The sequence below is a fragment of the Acomys russatus genome, chromosome 29, assembly GCF_903995435.1.
Source record: "Acomys russatus chromosome 29, mAcoRus1.1, whole genome shotgun sequence".
NCBI lineage: Eukaryota > Metazoa > Chordata > Mammalia > Rodentia > Muridae > Acomys > Acomys russatus.
Window position 1 is genome coordinate 16,483,790 of NC_067165.1, and position 17,233 is coordinate 16,501,022.

Below are 17,233 nucleotides of genomic sequence, written 5' to 3' on the forward strand. Positions count from 1 at the left end.
TTCTATCCACAGGTTAACGCTGCTTTCAACCTTGGTCCGAGAAGCTCTTTTTACAGTGGGTCATAATGTGCTGAGAACAACTGACTATTGAGGACGTAGCTCTCATAAGACATTTATGTCAACCCCTCCAAGGCCCAGGGACATTGTGGGAAAAGGGTTAAGAAGAAGAAGGGGGGAAAAAAAAAAAAAGACCTGGAGGATTGGGAGGAATATTGTGGAATGCTGTCTTCTGGATATGACATGGCTGTTGAACTTATGAATTCACAGCACCTATGGCTACTTGTACAAACAAGACCTATAAGATCAAGCCAGTCAACATTCTGTCATGGATGAGATGGCTCATGAGGCTCCAGCTCTAACAGAGGAGTTATTGGTAACAGGCCTGCTGCAGGGGAGTGTGGCCACTACTAGGTTACCCAAGCTCCCATGGATGGTTCCACACCCATGCCAATGCAGGTAACTGGAAACAGGGAGTTCTTTCTTTTTTTAAAGGACTTGAAGGCGAAAGGGGAATGTTTAGGGAGATATGGAGGGACTGGGAGGGGAGATCTGGGGTGGATATAATCAAGATGCATTGTATACACATTATGAAAATGTCAAAGAATTTTTTTAAAGATTTTTTTTTTAATGTACTCATGTTTATCTGTATGTCCCATGTATATGAGCACCTGCAGAGGCCAGAAGAGAGAGAACATCAAATTCCCTGGAGCTAACCTACCCAATCCGTGTGTGTGTGTGTGTGTGTGTGTGTGTGTGTGTGTGTGTGTGTGTGAGAGAGAGAGAGAGAGAGAGAGAGAGAGAGAGAGAGAGAGAGAGAGAGAGAGAGAGAGAGAGAGAGAGAGAGAGAGAGAGAGAGAGAGAGAGAGAGAAGAGAGAGAGTGTCTGTGTGTGTGTGTGTGTGTGTGTGTGTGTGTGTGTGTGTGTGTGTGTGTGTGTGTGTGTGAATGTGATGATCCCCAAGCCTGAACTCGCCTTCTCAAAAAAGGGAGTATGTGGGGCTGGAAAGATAGCTCATATTTGAGAGCACTGGCTGCTGTGTAAAAGATATGGCTTCAGTTCCCAGCACTACACAGTAGCCCACGAGCATCTGTACCTCCAGTTCCAGGGGACATTTTTCTGACACCCACAAGTGCCAAACAGATATGTAGTGCATATACATACATGCAGGCAAAATAAAACTCATATACATCAAAATAAATCTTGAAAATTTTTTCTAAAGCAACAGTGTATAAAAAATGGTTTGTTAGGGGTGAGATTAATTGTTCCTGACAACAGCCTAGTTTTCTATAATTCCACTCTAGTTTTCTAGAAACAAATACGAAGCCAAAGTCAGTTTGCAGGAAGAGGGGGTCTCTCTACTGTCAGCTTACTGAAGCCCCACACTGACTTTCACGTCAGAGAGAACAGCACTGACTCCTCTCCCAGTTGACTCAGGAGGAAGGACTAACATGCAGACTAGTCTACGTTTTAGGAACTGGATCATTAAGTTACAGAGTAGACTCTCTCTGAACATTCTCATGTTCCTGACTACAGGTGGAGAACTGTATTTACATTATTGCCATGTTAATGTGCCAAGTTTCAAGAGACTTGAAATTACGCAAATGGAAAGCCAAAGTCAGTAAATTCTTTAAGCTGCACTACAGAATCCAAAGTTTCAACTACTCAGCCCACTAAGACACTCCAGAAAGTCAAGATTCTCACCCTTCTGAAAGCAGTAATTCTCAAAACTGGCTTCATTTTGGCAATGTTTGGGGGACGCTTTCAAAAATCAAGTTGCATGGGCTTTGCTGTAGACTGAGACACAATAGAACTCAGAGGTAGAATCCTTAACATCAAGCCTTTTTTAAAAAACTCGCTTCAAAACTGTCATCAAGAGTGAGGGTTAATGGTTACTCTTTTAACTAGGACTTATTACTCAAATGCCATCCTTAGACATGTAATGGAATTACCTTGAGAATGCAAAGGAAACAGACTGAAGATCCATTGCAGATTTTTAAATCAGAATTAATTTTTACCTGCTTACCTCCTGAGCTCTCACAGGCATTAAATCTGTAAAGCACAGGTGTACTGGAAGAACTTACAGCACCCGGCTTGTTTGATGGGTTGTTATCAATACAGGGCTTCACTATGTAGCTGGTCTGGAACTGCTATGCAGACCAGGCTGGCTTTGTCTTAGAACTCCTGGCTCTACTTCCCAAGTGATGGGATTAAAGGAAGCTACCTTGCCTGTTTGTCTTAAAGATTAATTTATTTTTACTCATTTTATGTGCATGAGTACTTTGCCTACATATGTCTATGGACTACAAGAGTGCCTGCTGCCCACAGAGACCAGCAGAGGGTGTTGCATCCCCTAAGACTGAAGTTACAGATGGCTGTGAGCTGCTATGTGGATGCTGGGAGTTGAATCCAGGTCCTCAGGAAGAGCAACCAGTGCTCTTAAACACTGAGCCATCTCTCCAGTCCTCAGGGACTATCTTTTAACAGTCCACCAGCCTTCCATGATCTTGCTTGATTACATGATTTGACTGTCCTGTTAGAAATGTCATTGTCTCCAGGCGGTGGTGGTACACACCTGTAATCCCAGCAGTCAGGAGCAGAGGCAGGTGGATCTCTATGAGTTTGAAGCCAGCCTGGTCTACAAAGCGAGTCCAGGACAGCCAAGGCTACACAGAGAAACCCTGTGTAAAAAAAAAAAGAAAGAAAAAAGAAAAAGAAATGTCACTCTCCAACTTAGAAGTGTTACAGCATGAAAAGAAAAATTAGTTAATTACTAAATTATAGCTATCTGAAGGCTAAACTGGACACTGAGAGTAAGTCAGAGAAGATTACATTTCTCAAGATTCAGGATTCTCGCCATTTGCCCCGTCTACTCCCGCCCAAATCACTATCCCCAAAGATTAAGTCAGCTTTCTCTCCTTGACTCTCAAAGAGGTCCCTACAATTACAAAACTCAATGACAAGATGTCTACTATGACTTTACATGGCGTTGAATGCTTGTAATTCTAGTGTTTGGGAGGCTGAAAGGACAGAGGGTAGAGGGAAATCTGGATCCTATGAGACTGCCACCACCACTTAAAAGGGTAGGAAAGAAATCTGTTACTGACTGTTCCCAGAGCATATAATGTTTTATGTAATCACTGAGGGGTATGGTTACTTGTAGGATCTGTAACCAACTTCATTCCCATCTGAGCACTTGGATTCATGGACAATTACAGAGCTGTTAAGAGTGCAGGAACGGATGGTCAAGTTGAGATGAAAGACAAATTGCTATTACTTAAATCAGACTAAAATGACTAAGGACAGGTATGTTCAATACATCATGAAATACACCACCTGTCAAGGTTCAGTTACTTGCTTTGGAACAGCCTGAGTTCCAATTTAGACAACACCACTTTTACAAACATTCTTCTTCTACTTATATTTGGAATAATTTAAACACAATAGATTTTTAAAAATCTGCTCAACATTTTGAAGTATCAACCTAAGAGGATCTGGCACATCTGAGAAAGTCTGCTATCAATGTGGCTGTGCTGGTACACTCGGGAGACAGACATAGACAAAGCACAAGTCTAGACTGCTCAGGGCTATATAGCAAGACCTTACCTCAACTCCTTTTTCTCAAAAGACTAATTTTAAGCACCACTGAGTTCTGGAAAGACACAAATTAAGAGGTAAAATGCTGCACAGTCAGAGAAGGAGAGGTCTTCCTGTGCTGCAGGCCCTAGAACTAACCACAGGCTGTACTATTAGAAAGGAAACAAGCACCCCAACTTCACTCTCATGAAAACTTGGAACTGATGCTCTCCATACTAAGTCTGAAGTGGAGGAGTCTGATTCATTCAATCATTCCTAACGCAGCTATTATGCGTCAATCATTCTCCTAAGATGTTGCAGCACAGTAGAGATCTAAGGAATCTTTCAGAGGTACATGGAGAGAAAATTTTAGTTAAGCCAATAGAGGAACAAGCAAAGGAAACTTCCGTTTTGTACTGCTTTCCTTTTCTTTTCTTGTTTTTTAAAGATTTGTTTATTAATGTGCATACAATTCTCTGCCTGCGTGTACACCTGCAGAAGAGGGCATCAGAGCACATTATAGAGGAGGTGAGCCACTATGTGGTTGCCTCTGGAGGAGGAGTCAGTGCTCTTAACCTCTGAGCCATCTCTCTAGCACCCCCTCCTTTTTTTAAGATTTATTTATTTTTTATTATTATGTATACAGTGCTCTGCCTGCATGTACACCTGCAGGCAGAGGAGGACATCAGATCACATTATAGATGGTTGTGAGCCACCATGTGGTTGCTGGGAATTGAACTCATGACCTCTGGAAGAGCAGACAGTGCTCTTAACCACTGAGCCGTCTCTCCAGCCCCTTCTTGTATTTCCTTCTCTTCACCTACAAAATGTGAACCAGAAGGGTACTCATATTGCACCTGCCTGATCCAAATCAAGTAAGTACATAAAATCAAGGAAATATAGCCAGTGGGTTCCATGATGGCTAATTCTGGCTGTCAGTTTTACTGAATCTGCGATCAACTAAAATACAAACTGCTGGGGCACTCCTGTGAAGGATGTTCTTGATCACGCCCACCTGAAATCTGGGTGGCACTTTCTGGCAGCACATATAAAAGGACGTAGAGGAAAGAGCTTTTGCTTTCTGTCTGTTTGCCCTCACGTCAGTGGCAAGCTCATTTATCTTGCTGCAGCATTCCTTTGCTGATATTAGAACTGACTTCTTCAGGATTCCAGCAAAAATGAAGCAGCCTTCCAGGAACCCTCCAGGCCTTCAGCACCAGAATGGGCCTGAGCAACTGCCAGATTCTTGGCTTCTCCAGTGTTCATTGTTGGACTCCCTGTGTTCTGTCCTATAAGCCAATCTAATAAGCGTGTGTATGTATGTTTTGTGTGTTCTTTTAGAGAACACTGACTAATAAAGATTATCTTCCAAAAATGTGTGCAAAACACACCACACTTTTGACTTTTTAATTTCTTTCTTCTTCTTCTTTTTTTTTTTTTTTTTTTTTTTTTTTGGTTTTTCCAGACAGGGTTTCTCTGTGTAGCCTTGGCTGTCCTGGACTCACTTTGTAGACCAGGCTGGCCTCGAACTCACAGCGATCTGCCTGCCTCTGCCTCCCGAGTGCTGGGATTAAAGGCGAGTGCCACCACGCCCAGCTATAATTTCATTGTTATCCCCTGTTTACTCGATCTGAAACAGCACAGATAACTAACACTTGGGAATACTGAAAAGAAACATCTCTCTGGAAATCCACTCTAAACACAGGCCACTCAGAAAGGGCTCAGCCAAGCTCAATAACCCAAAACCCCCTTTGTGTAAAGAAACACCACCCAGTGGTACATTCAGAACATTAATACCCTGATGTCAGTACTTATTTATAGTCTGTCTTGTGAGAACACATTCCCCACAAGAGCAATGATCTAGTCTGTCAGGTGTATTATTAGAGCCACAGAACGCAGTAAAGGTCAAAGTAGGTGAAAAATAGGAATTTGTTAATTAAACATATAAACAAATAAGTTGATCTTGTTTACCAGAATATAAAGGCCATTAAACCCAGGACATTAGCTCCATGTCAGGAAAAAAACTCTAGCATCTGCTCTGCCACTATACTGCTACCTCCAAGGCAGCACACTGGCACAAGACACAGGGAGTTCCTTCAGTACTTGTTAAGACACCAGACTAAGTGTTTTTCATTAAAAACATGACAATGCTAGCCAGGTGTGGTTGGGCATTCCTGTAATCCCAGCACTCGGGAGGCAGAGGCAGAGGCAGGCAGATCTCTGTAAGTTTGAGGCCAGCCTGGTCTTCAAAGTGAACCCAGGACAGCCAAGGCGCAGAGAAACTCTGTCTTGGAAAACAAGCCAAACCAAACCAAACTAAGACAATGTATTTTGGAAATACTTCTGTTTTACCCTGCCTTTATCCTACTGCTACTACCTCTGTACCACACACTGCGTTCCTACCCCAACCTTAATCATACTGAGCTGCCTGTTTTTCCTCTAAACACAGGTCCTTTCCTGTGGGACTCCAAGCCTTTGCACATGCTCTTTTTGATGCCTAGGATAAAACTATTTCCCCATCCCATCCATGTGGCTAATCACTCACATTTCAAGACATAATACAAATAAACATGCTGTTCTTTTTTTTTTTTCTTTTAAAGATTTATTTATTATTTATATAATATTCTGCCTGTATATGTGCCTTCACACCAGAAGAGGGCACCAGATCTCACTACAGATGGTTGTGAGCCACCATGTAGTTTCTGGGAATTGAACTCAGGACCTTTGGAAGAACAGACAGTGCTCTTAGCCTCTGAGCCATCTCTCCAGCCCCATGCTGTTCTTTTGTTTGCTTGCTTCTTATTAAGTTTTATTAAAGCTCAAGTACTTTACCTGCTGGGCCACCTCAACAGCCCTATATGCTGTCATTTAAAGCCGTTCCTAGCTCAACCAGAGAGAAACAGGCTTGACACTATCTTCGGGGCTCCCATAGCATGTTCCCTTTCTTGCTCAGGACATTACTGTGACTGTGCACATAAGTACTGAGTAAATAACTATTGACTGATTTATTCTAGTTGTAATTAGAAGACTGTAAGCTTCTCAAAGATGGGGTTATATCTGATTTTTCTAACTTCACAGTTATCAATAGGAGATGATTTTAGCTCAAGGGGACACATGCCAATATACGAAGGTATTTTTTGTGTTTGTCACAAGTAAGAAAAAAAATGCTGTTGGCAGGTAGTAAGCAGAGGCCAGGATACTGCTAAATAACCTAAAATACATAGGGCATCCTAAGAACAAAGATGTCATAATGCTGCTACTGAGGAACCTTGATCTAAGTGTCCCTTTTAACTAAGTGTATCTCAGTGCTGGCTCATAGTAGATCTGCTGCTGAATAAGCCCTCCAACAGTTTTCACCAAATTATAGAAATCTGGTGCAGCCAATAAATTAGACTGTAACTAAAGAAACAGGCTGGACTAGTAAAGGAAGGTGCAATCTCTGCTTCTCTGTATGACCTAAAAGAGCAGTTTCACACGAGCCTGCCCCCAACAGAGCATCTGAACAGACAGCCACTCAGTCACAAACACATCCTGGTCTTGTCTTGTGCAAAGTAAACTCTATTCTCATTTCCCAACAGACAGGTCAGAAGTGCAGTGTGACTCTGTGAACGTGCTTGAAGATGAAAGTGTCTGCATCTTGTTTCTGCTGATCGCTTTAGACACTCGTTGCTCCTCCTTACCACTGTTAAGTTCCGGATTTCTTCCATGACTCTGGGCCAGAAGGACTGGAGGCTCTGCTGGGCATCACTGCTGCTGGTCCCGCCAAACCCTCCTTCTGTGGACATTTTCACAACTGAAAACACACACAGACACAAAGCACATTAGACATAATAAAGTCATACCTGCTGTCCAGGTTAGCTGTCTGTCTTTCTATAGATGTTTTCACTGGTTTAATTGTTTCGACGTATTAAGGTGTATGTTGTGCTGTCAGGCTTTCTGGCACAGATTTATTACATCTTCACAAAAAACATTTGGAGCAAAATTTTCTTGGACTATTACTACAGACTGTCAAAAAGTTCCAACTTAGAAATTCAAGTTTTGAACCAAGTAGTGGTAGTGTACACTTCTAATCCCAGCACTTGGGACGCAGAGGCAGGTGGGTCACTTTGAGTTTGAAGCTAGCCTGGTCTACAAAATGAGTTCCAGGACAGACAGGGCTGTTACACAGAGAAACCCTGTCTGAAAAGAAGTTAAGAGAAGGAGAAGTAAATCAAGTTTTGAGAAAAGCCAACTGCACAAGTTTTAACACATGGGAATGTCCCCACAGAATGCGAGTCTCTGGCCCCACTCTACTCCATACCTTTCAGGATCGTTATCTTCAAAACCTTCTACATTATCCATACCGCCTCATACATATATAGCCTATGGCGCCGCGCACGCGCACACACACACACACACGCACACACACACGCACACACACACGCATGCACGCACGTGCACGCACGCACGCACGCACGCACGTTTGGTGATAAATACAGAACAGAAAACTAAAGAGTTTTGGAAAATTAGCAGTCAGTGACACTTAACGTTTTCATTTATTTATTTGTTAGACTCCATTTCTCTGAGTTTCTGATGGTGATTATTCCTTCTGATTGCCAATAAATTTGTTTTAAATAAGGATATTAGAAGTGCTAAAAGAAAGACTAGTAGTTAAGTGGGGAGTATGAAATCTCTGAACTAAAATTGAGAATTAAAATTGAGCATTCCCTGATAGTTTCATAACTCCATGTTTGATTTGGCATAACACCAAACAAAGCACACCAACAATTAGAAGCTTTAAACACAGTTGAAGCCATAATCCTGCAATGTGTGAAGTGGAGGCAGGAGAATGAGAATGAGAAGTTCAAGGTCAACTTTGGTTAAATAGTTTGCCAACCTGGGGTACATGAAACTTTTGTTTGTTGTTTGTGTTTGTTGTGTTAAGAAAAAAAGGAGGAGCCAGGCATGGAGGCACACGCCTTTAATCCCAGCACTGGGTGGGGGGCGGAGCGGGGGACACAGGCAGGCAGATTGCTGTGAGTTCGAGGCCAGCCTGGTCTACAAAGCGAGTCCAAGACAGTCAAGGCTACAGAGAAACTCTGTCTTAAAAAAAAAAAAAAAAAGTTGGGAGGGTGAGATGGTTCAGTGGGTATCCATTTTCCTCAAGTTTTCCACATGAAACTAAAGCACACACATACAAAAATAAATGTTGGGGGTTAAAAAAAAGAAAGATGAAAGAAATGGTGGATTAATATCAGGATGATAAGAGGAAGGTCAGAACCTACATTGGTCTAGATACTTTGTAATATAGTAAGGAAAATGAAAACATCCTCCCAGTAGCCAGAACTGTAAATAATAATGTAATGCCTTAAAAAGGTTTACAGAAACAAAGTATTTTTAAAACCTCTAGCTAAAACACCTGGCAAGCAAGCAAGGAACAGCTCAACAACTGAAGGACAAGAAACTTTTGATCTCCTAAAGAATTCCTATTGCAGGGAATTGAAAAAGTCTAATATGCCAGTGAGAGGCCGCTAGTAAAAAGTTACGTAAGTTTTTTTGGGGGGCGGGGATTGGTTTTGGTTGTCCTGGACTCGCTTTGTAGACCAGGCTGGCCTTGAACTCACAGCAATCCACCTGCCTCTGCCTCCCAAGTGCTGGGATTAAAGGCGTGCTCCACCACGCCCAGCTACTGCATAAATTATTTAGAACTAATTCTACAGGGCTAAAAATACGAGAGCCAGGTATCACAGGATCAAACAGGTAACTTTCTGTCTTGTTTTTTCAGAGACGAGGGTCTCACTATGTACCTCTGGCCGTCCTGAAATTCACTATGTAGACCAGGTTGGCCAGGCTTGAGATGGGTAACTTCCTAGGCTTCATGTGTTCAGCGGGGCAGGCAACTGTCCACTAGCGGTGTGGAAGGGCTGGTAATCCATTTTTAAACTGTGAGGATGCTCAAATCACTGCTAAATGTTTGTCTAGCACTGTCTGAGCATTTTCCATTTCCCTTTTTAAAGATAAAGAGTTGGGGGGAAGGCACAACCATTAAGACTTCAAAACAGATTCACTCTGATGTAATGACATTAGTAGGTGATGATGTAATGGGAAAAATGGTTGGAGCCAATTCCTGATGCTGGAACTATAAACAGCTCTATACATCAACAAGAACTCTTTAAGTATCTGGGACACAATGTGATCTTAGAGTTTCTGGAAAGAGTTAAAGGGAAGCGTTGAATCACGTTGAAAATGATTAGATAAAAATCTCAAGTCCTAAATACCCACAGAGATCCCCCACAACACAGCTCCATGGCACTCATCACCACAGGACCTATACTGTACTTCAAATGTGTCCAAACACAGAAATAAATCATTAGGAAAAAAGTGTTTTGAGACAGCCATTGCACATGGTGCAGGCTAGCCTAGAACTCTCTACACACCAGAAGATGACCTTGAACTTCGAATCCCCTTGCCTCCACTTCCAGAGTGCTGGCATTATAAGGACATGTCACCTCGTGCAGTATATGTGGTGTTGGGCACCAAACTCAGGCTTGGTGCCTACTAGTTAAACATTCTACTGAACTACATCTCAGCTCCATGGAGAGAATTTTAATTTAGTTGTATTAATAATTTCCTATGAAATATTCATGACAAGAGAATGAGAATCAACCTTTTGTTAAATAGGCAAAATTTTTTTCTAGTCAAGATGTGGTAGCAGTGCACACTGTAACTGCAGCCTTCAGAAGGCTAAGAGAGAGGGCCAGAGCTCAGAGCTAGCCTGGGCTACAAAAAAAAAAAAGAATGTGGTGAAGTGATGAAGAAATGGGTACATGGCTCAATGGTCAAGCGCTGCCTGGCATTCACATGGCTCTGACTTCCCTAGCATCGCACACAAAAATATCGTATTTAAAATGAGTGCTGAGAAAAGGGCAAAGGGAAAACTCACTGAGAGTTTATCTTTGGATTCAATGTCCTTAACAGGCCCAGAAACGATCAACTTTCATAGTAGCTGAAGGATTGGGTTTTATTCTTGCTTTTATATATTTTATTGCTTTTAAATTTATTTATTTTTACTTTGTGTATATATGTATATACATGTATGCTTGTGTGAGGGTGTCAGGTCCCCTGGAACTGGAATTAAGAGAAAGTTGTGAGCTGTTATGTGGGTGTTAGGATTTGAACCTGGGTCCTCTCAACGAGCAGCCAGGGCTTTTAACCACAGAGTCATCTCTCCAGCCCCTAGCTGAAGGGTTTTAAAAGTCAATTTGGGTTACAACCTTTTTGTGGGGGGTCAAAGAACCCTTTCACAGGAGTCACATAGCAGATATCCTGCATATCAGATATTTACATTACAGCTCATAACAGCAGAAAAATTACAGTTATGTAGTAATGAAAATAATTTTATGCTTAGAAGTCACCACAACATGAAGAACTGAATTAAAGGGGCACAATGTTAGGAAGACTGAGAACCACTGCAGGGAAGCAATACTATAAAAAAGGCTGTCTGAAGCCGGGCATGGTAGTGCACGCCTTTAATCCCAGAACTTGGGAGGCTGAGGCAGGTGGATCACTGTGAGTTCAAGGCCAGCATGGTCTACAAAATAAGTCCAGGGCAGCCAAGGCTACATAGAGAAACCAAGGGTATGCAAAAAAAAAAAAAAAAAAAAAAAAAAAAAAAAAAAAAAAAAAAAAAAAAAAAAAAAGAGGCCGTCTGGTCTGGAGTCAGACAGTCTAGGATCTGCTTCTATCTAGACACTAAGAATATTTCTTTGTGCCTTAATGTTCTCATCTAGAAAATGGGATAATACTTTTGCTTCTACAATTATCATATACATAAAAGGTCCCTGAGATGTACATCTACAATTTGAGTATTGGAGACTGAAGAAAGTGGTTAATAAGCAAGAGTGCCCGTTGCTTTTGTAGAGGACTCCAATTTGGTTTCCAGGATATACATGGTAACTCAAAAACATATGTTAACTCTACTTCCAGAGGGATCCTATACCCTCTTCTGACCTCCAAGGGTACCAGCTATGGACATGGTACACATAAAATACATGCAAGCAAAACATGCATGCATATAAAATAAATAAATCTAAAATAACTAAAGAAACAAATCAGTCAACTGTGAACAATTCAGTCAAGTGTGGTGGCTTATGCAAATAAACATACACACAAAGAAACAAAACGAAGTATGGGGGCTCATACATATCATCTCAGCAGCTGGGGGACTGGGAAGGATTATCTGGAGTGGGGGGTCAGCTAGGGCTACTGAGTGAGGGCATATCTGAAAAAGCAGAAAACAACCTAACTTTTGTTGCAGGGAACCCTGGCAAGTGTGGCTTGAGCATACTGCCACGAAGACTGCTGCCTAGCTAAGGGAGACTCCACACCACTTATAGGAATGCCTTTTCTTCACCTGACTAAAGTTCACTGGAGCACAGACACTTGTGAGATTTAAAGTTTGATATGCTTTAATTGTTTCCTGATCTACCTACAAAGTACACAATATATCATTAGGGTACATAATTCAAGAAGCACTTTTACAACAAACAGTGTATATTCTTCCTTTAACTGGTGACATGAGTCACCTAGACGGGCTTTAAAATTTACACTGTATTTCAAGCAATATAGTTCATAAACAACAAACTTTGTTTTCAGTATTTACTCACTGAAGGATGATTTAATATTAAAGTAACACAGCCTAACTATAAACCAGTTCTGCTGGCTCAAAATGGGGGTGGGGGGAGAACCTGAGTTACTTATTTTAGTAATTAACCCATAAGTGGCAACTGAATTTATCTTGCTACAAAATTAGCTCATTTATAATCTCTACACCCCCATGAAAAACCATGCAGGGTTTATCTGGGTGATGAAACACATTTAAATTAAAAGAATTATTCCCAACACCAGCATTCGGGAAGCAGAAGCAGGAGAATGGGCAAGTTTGAGGCTAGCCTGGGCTACATAGTAAGACCATGTGGGAGGTTAGGGGGAATTGGGAGCTTTAGGATTCTTTTCATTCTATGTTAAGTCACTACCAACCACAGGATAAAGCTATTTATGTAACATTGACAAAACATTGTCTTTAGACCAAGCACATTAACTTGCATCACTCTTATGAAAAATGCAATATAGAATTCCTCAGATTTAATTCATTATTGATATTCGATTTATTATTCATGTTCATTAATTACTTTTAAAGTACTTGAATAAGACTTCCTGTCTAATGAGCTGAAGTATTCAATAGCCATTGATGGAAGTAGCTTCAACTCCCAGTATCTATTAATTAATAGTCTGATTTTAAATTAACTGATTTTATAAATGGTTTCTTTCCAAAGCTAAGTCCTTTCCAAATACTCAAAGTCCATCTTAAAATGTTGTTTCTCTAATACTCAACATCTCCACAAACACTTCTCTAAATATCCTCCCTCGCCTAGTAGTTCTTCCTGGAGTCTGATCTAAGTAGGAGTCATCTCTGGTTCCACCACAGCAATTAGCAATGGTAGCTACTGTGATGGGAAAGAGTCCCTGTGAACGTGGTAGTATGGTCTCTGCAGGAAAAAGGGAAACCTGGACAGCTTGGCCTGAAAGAGTACTTAACAAGGACTGCCTCAACAACCAAGAGAAGTGGTTCTACAGGAACCTCAGAATAAAGGGTTTTCTCAGGCTGGTAAGATGACTCAGCAAGTAAGGTGCTTGCCTTCCTGAACTCAGTGCCTAGGTGGTATGGAACACACCTGTAACTGCAGCACTTGGGAGGCAGAGGCAGACAAATCTCTGTTGAGTTTTCAGGTCAGCCAGGCTCTTTAAAGTCATAGGGGAAAAAATCCTCCTAGGGACAGAAACAATGGCTCGGTAGTTAAAAAAACGACTGCTCATTCAGAAGACCTGAGTTCTACAACCAGCACCATATCAGGCAGCTTGCAACCAACACCTGTAACCAGCTCCACAGGATCCAATACTCTCTTTTAAAAAAAAAATCTATCTGAGGTGAACTTAAGACAAAAGAGATGATAGAACCACACAAGTCCAAGAATTTTGCCTTGGCATTTGTAAGGCAGCTGAGGATGCAAGAAGCACAGGATGCATGCCCTTGATAACATCAGCTGTTTTGAAAGTAGAGCCTCTTCTCAAAAGGCACTTCATAAAGAAGTTGGTAAGGAGGAGGGGCCAATACCTCTGTCTGGCTAAAGATTACCAATAAAGTAAGAAAACCACAGCTGGGCTTAGTGGTGCAGGCCTGCAACCTCAGCAAGAGCAGAAGGATCACAAGTTCAAGTCCTGCCTGGGCTACAGTACAGAGAGAGCACAAGGCCCCATTGAGGGCTATGAATGGCAGAGGTTAATTGCAGAATACTTTGTCAATACTCATGAGGCCTAGGTTCACAGTACTCTTATAGTCAATCCAAAACTGCAGCAAAAACCATCAAAGCAAAAAACAGTACGATTCAATTGGATCATTAAGAGTAAATATCTAGAGCTGGGCATGCTGGCACATGCCTTTAATCCCAGCACTCAGGAGGCAGAGGCAGGTGGATCACTGTGAGTTCGAGGTCAGCCTGGTCTACAAAGAGAAGTCTAGGACAGCCAGGGCTACACAGAGAAACCCTGTCTCAAAAAACAAAACAAAACAACAACAAAAAAAAGAGTAAATATCTAGCAAATAACACGTTACTTTGTCATTACTTGGGGGGAAGGGGACTACGAAGAGCTCTCAAACATGCCAAGGCATGTAATTCAGTGTAGAGCACACCTAGCACAAGGGGGATGGCTCTCTTGGTATTTGGTTTGTTTTTGGTTTTGGTTTTGGGTTTTTTTTGGCGTGAGGTCGGGGTGGGGGGTGGTTGAGACAAGGTTTCTCTGTGTAGCCCTGTCTGTCCTGTACTACGCTTTGTAGGCCAGGCTGGCATCAAACTCAGAGATCCACCTGCCTCTGCATCCCTGAGTGCTGGGATTACAGGCGTGTGCCAGTGCACCCAGCTCATGTTCTTGGTTTTAAATGGAGCCATTCTCATCCAATCACCAGTGGTAACTGGACATGGTAATGGGATGTACCAAAAACCAGCCTCACAAAATATGAGAAATAAAGCTAGGCTATCTGGCTACAGAGCAAGATCCTGTCTCAAAAATCAAAATTAAAAAATAAATAAGAGTTGTGTTCCACTCCCGTAATCCAGCACTCCAGAGGCTGTTGGTAGAAGGATCACTGCAAATTGGAGGCTATAATGAATTCCACTAAGTAAGCAAAGATACAAAGAGCCTTTGGCTTTGGTGGTAAGACTGTTCAGTAGACTGAGAAACTTGCTGTGAGCCTAGCAATCTGAAGTTGATTACTGGAACCCACAAAGCGAAAGGAGACAACCAACTTTTTGACCTCTACACATTCCATGGCATATGAGTACCCCTACACATAAAATACACACACACACACACACACACACACACACACACACACACGAATGAATATAATTTTAAATAAATTTTAGCTGGGCATGATGATATGCATCTTTAATCCCAGCACTTGAGAGGCAGAGGTGGGCATATCTCTGTGAGTCTAAGGCCAGCCTAGTCTACATGGTATGTTCCAGGACAGCCACAGCTGCATAGAGAACCCTTATAGAAAGAAAAAAAGAAAGAAAGAAAGAAAGAAAGAAAGAAAGAAAGAAAGAAAGAAAGAAAGAAAGAAAGAAAAGAAAAAAGAGAAAGAAAGAAAAAAAGAAAGAAAGAAAGAAAAGAAAGAAAGAAAGAAAGAAAGAAAGAAAGAAAGAAAGAAAGAGGGAGGAAGAGGGAGAGAGAGAGAGATTAATGCCTCCAATCCTGCTTACATAGGCCCTTTGGACTGTTATCACCAACCATTTCATTGCCTCCAACTTAACATAAACCAACAAATATTTTTAAATCATCTATCTTGCTTGGGTGGGCAAGACAAGAGCACAGTGGGTAAAGGAATGTGTCACCAAGCCTGGTAACTTGAGTTTCTTTCCCTGGACTCATATATTGGAAAGAGAGTACCAATTCCTACAAGTTGTCTTCTGACACACACATAAATCAATCAATTAACCAAGTAAAAAGAATAAAATAAGAAAGCCCTTATCCTCATTCCTCATTGGTCACTGTTCTTGCAACACTGTGCAGCTTTGGTTGTTATGTTACTGTGGGGCTGACCTCCAAGGAACGATGTGATGTGGAGTTCACCGCTTGCCTCAACACCCATCTGCACCAGCTTCCTAAGGGCTAAGATTACACCTGGGTTCAACTCCCACCCCTAAGTATTGGGACTGCGCATGTCAGGCAACTGCTCCACCTTCACATCATTTTGCTCTCTTTTCTGACCATGTCTTCCTCTGTCACTGTTATAAGTACTTTTAGTACCAGCTCCGCTTAAATATTCAGTGAAGTCATTAACTCCAATTTCTCTATATGAACCAGGCAAAATTGTTGCGGTGCTATATTTAAAACAGTAACCAAGCAATGAAGGGAAAAGAACGGTTATCTAAATAAACAGATGAGGAAGAAAGGTAGGACTGAAGCTAATTTGTGCATGCTACATTAGCATCTAAATTATGACAGAAAGTAAAAGTGAATTTGAAAACTCAGAATTTCTAAATAAACAATTCTACCAATAATCTGCTTCTCATATTTATAAAGTAGGACCTTAGGATACATGCCATTATCAACCACGTTGGCTAAAAATCATTTTAAGCCTTCAGTTTTCTACCATAAAATCAATCACAAACTGACAACTTCAGAAGGAAAAAAGGTAACATTGTTCTACACATTAAGAGAGTTGTTTGTGATGGCTGGAGAACAACTCAGAGGTTAAGAGCACTTGCTGCTCTAGCAGAGGACCTGGGTTCAATCCCCAGCATCTACATGGTGGTTCACAACTATGGCTAACTCAAGTTCTCAGAGACCCACCCTCTTCTGACCTTGGACACCACTCAAAAACATGGTGCACATACATATATGCAGGCAAACACTCATATACATAAACTATAATTTAAAGATCTAGGAAGCTGAGAAAGACAGACAGACTTGTCTACCACAGTCCATCATAGTCACTACTACAAAAGTGAAGGGAGACTGCTTACTGTCAAAGTCAACAGCAGAGGGTGTGTCTAGCTCTAAGGTTGGGTTTGGCTATACACATTCTCCTTAAAGATCTGCTCACAAGGACATATTTCAAAACTGGCAACAGAGCCACTTTTTCTCCTTCAACACAGTGTTTCTGTTTGCTATCTATGACAATATGATCTCTGAAACAAGGGGCAGATAATATAGCTGGGTTGTAACAGGAAAAGAAAGAGGTAGAGCAACTATGGTGTGGAGAGGATACTTTAAGTTTTGTTGCTATGGAATAGATAATAGTGTGTATGTGTGTGTGTGTGAGAGAGAGAGAGAGAAAGATATTCCACATTTCTCACCCCTATTTGAGTGCTCAAACTGCAATCGTAACCCAAATGTATGACAGTAGTAAAATACTACTTTTGGGATTTTGCAGGATGGTGTAAAAGGACCAAATATTGAGTGAAGAATGCTAAATCATGAGCTTAGCAAGTACTGCCCACAAAGCAGATACACATGTCGTTTGGTTTTATAAATGAAGTTTCCTTTAAGATGCAATCCTCATTTGTTCTACTTTCTATCAAGAAACATGGGATGAAAGCTTAAGCTTCATAGGAGA

The 17,233-nt window shown here is 41.4% G+C and overlaps 1 protein-coding gene across 4 annotated transcripts in view; it reads right to left on the bottom strand.

The window, feature by feature from the left end:
- Nfyc (nuclear transcription factor Y subunit gamma) overlaps positions 1–17,233 on the bottom strand; it is a 71,592-nt gene that overhangs the window by 27,226 nt on the left and 27,133 nt on the right. For 3 of the 4 annotated variants that reach the window (XM_051171584.1, XM_051171585.1, XM_051171586.1), the window contains exon 2: positions 7,254–7,366. The exons of the other annotated variant lie outside the window; for it this stretch is intronic. In XM_051171584.1, the coding sequence (XP_051027541.1) occupies positions 7,254–7,358 (105 nt within the window). In that variant the 5' untranslated portion in view covers positions 7,359–7,366. The remainder of the gene's footprint in view (positions 1–7,253; positions 7,367–17,233) is intronic. 4 annotated transcript variants of the gene reach the window in all.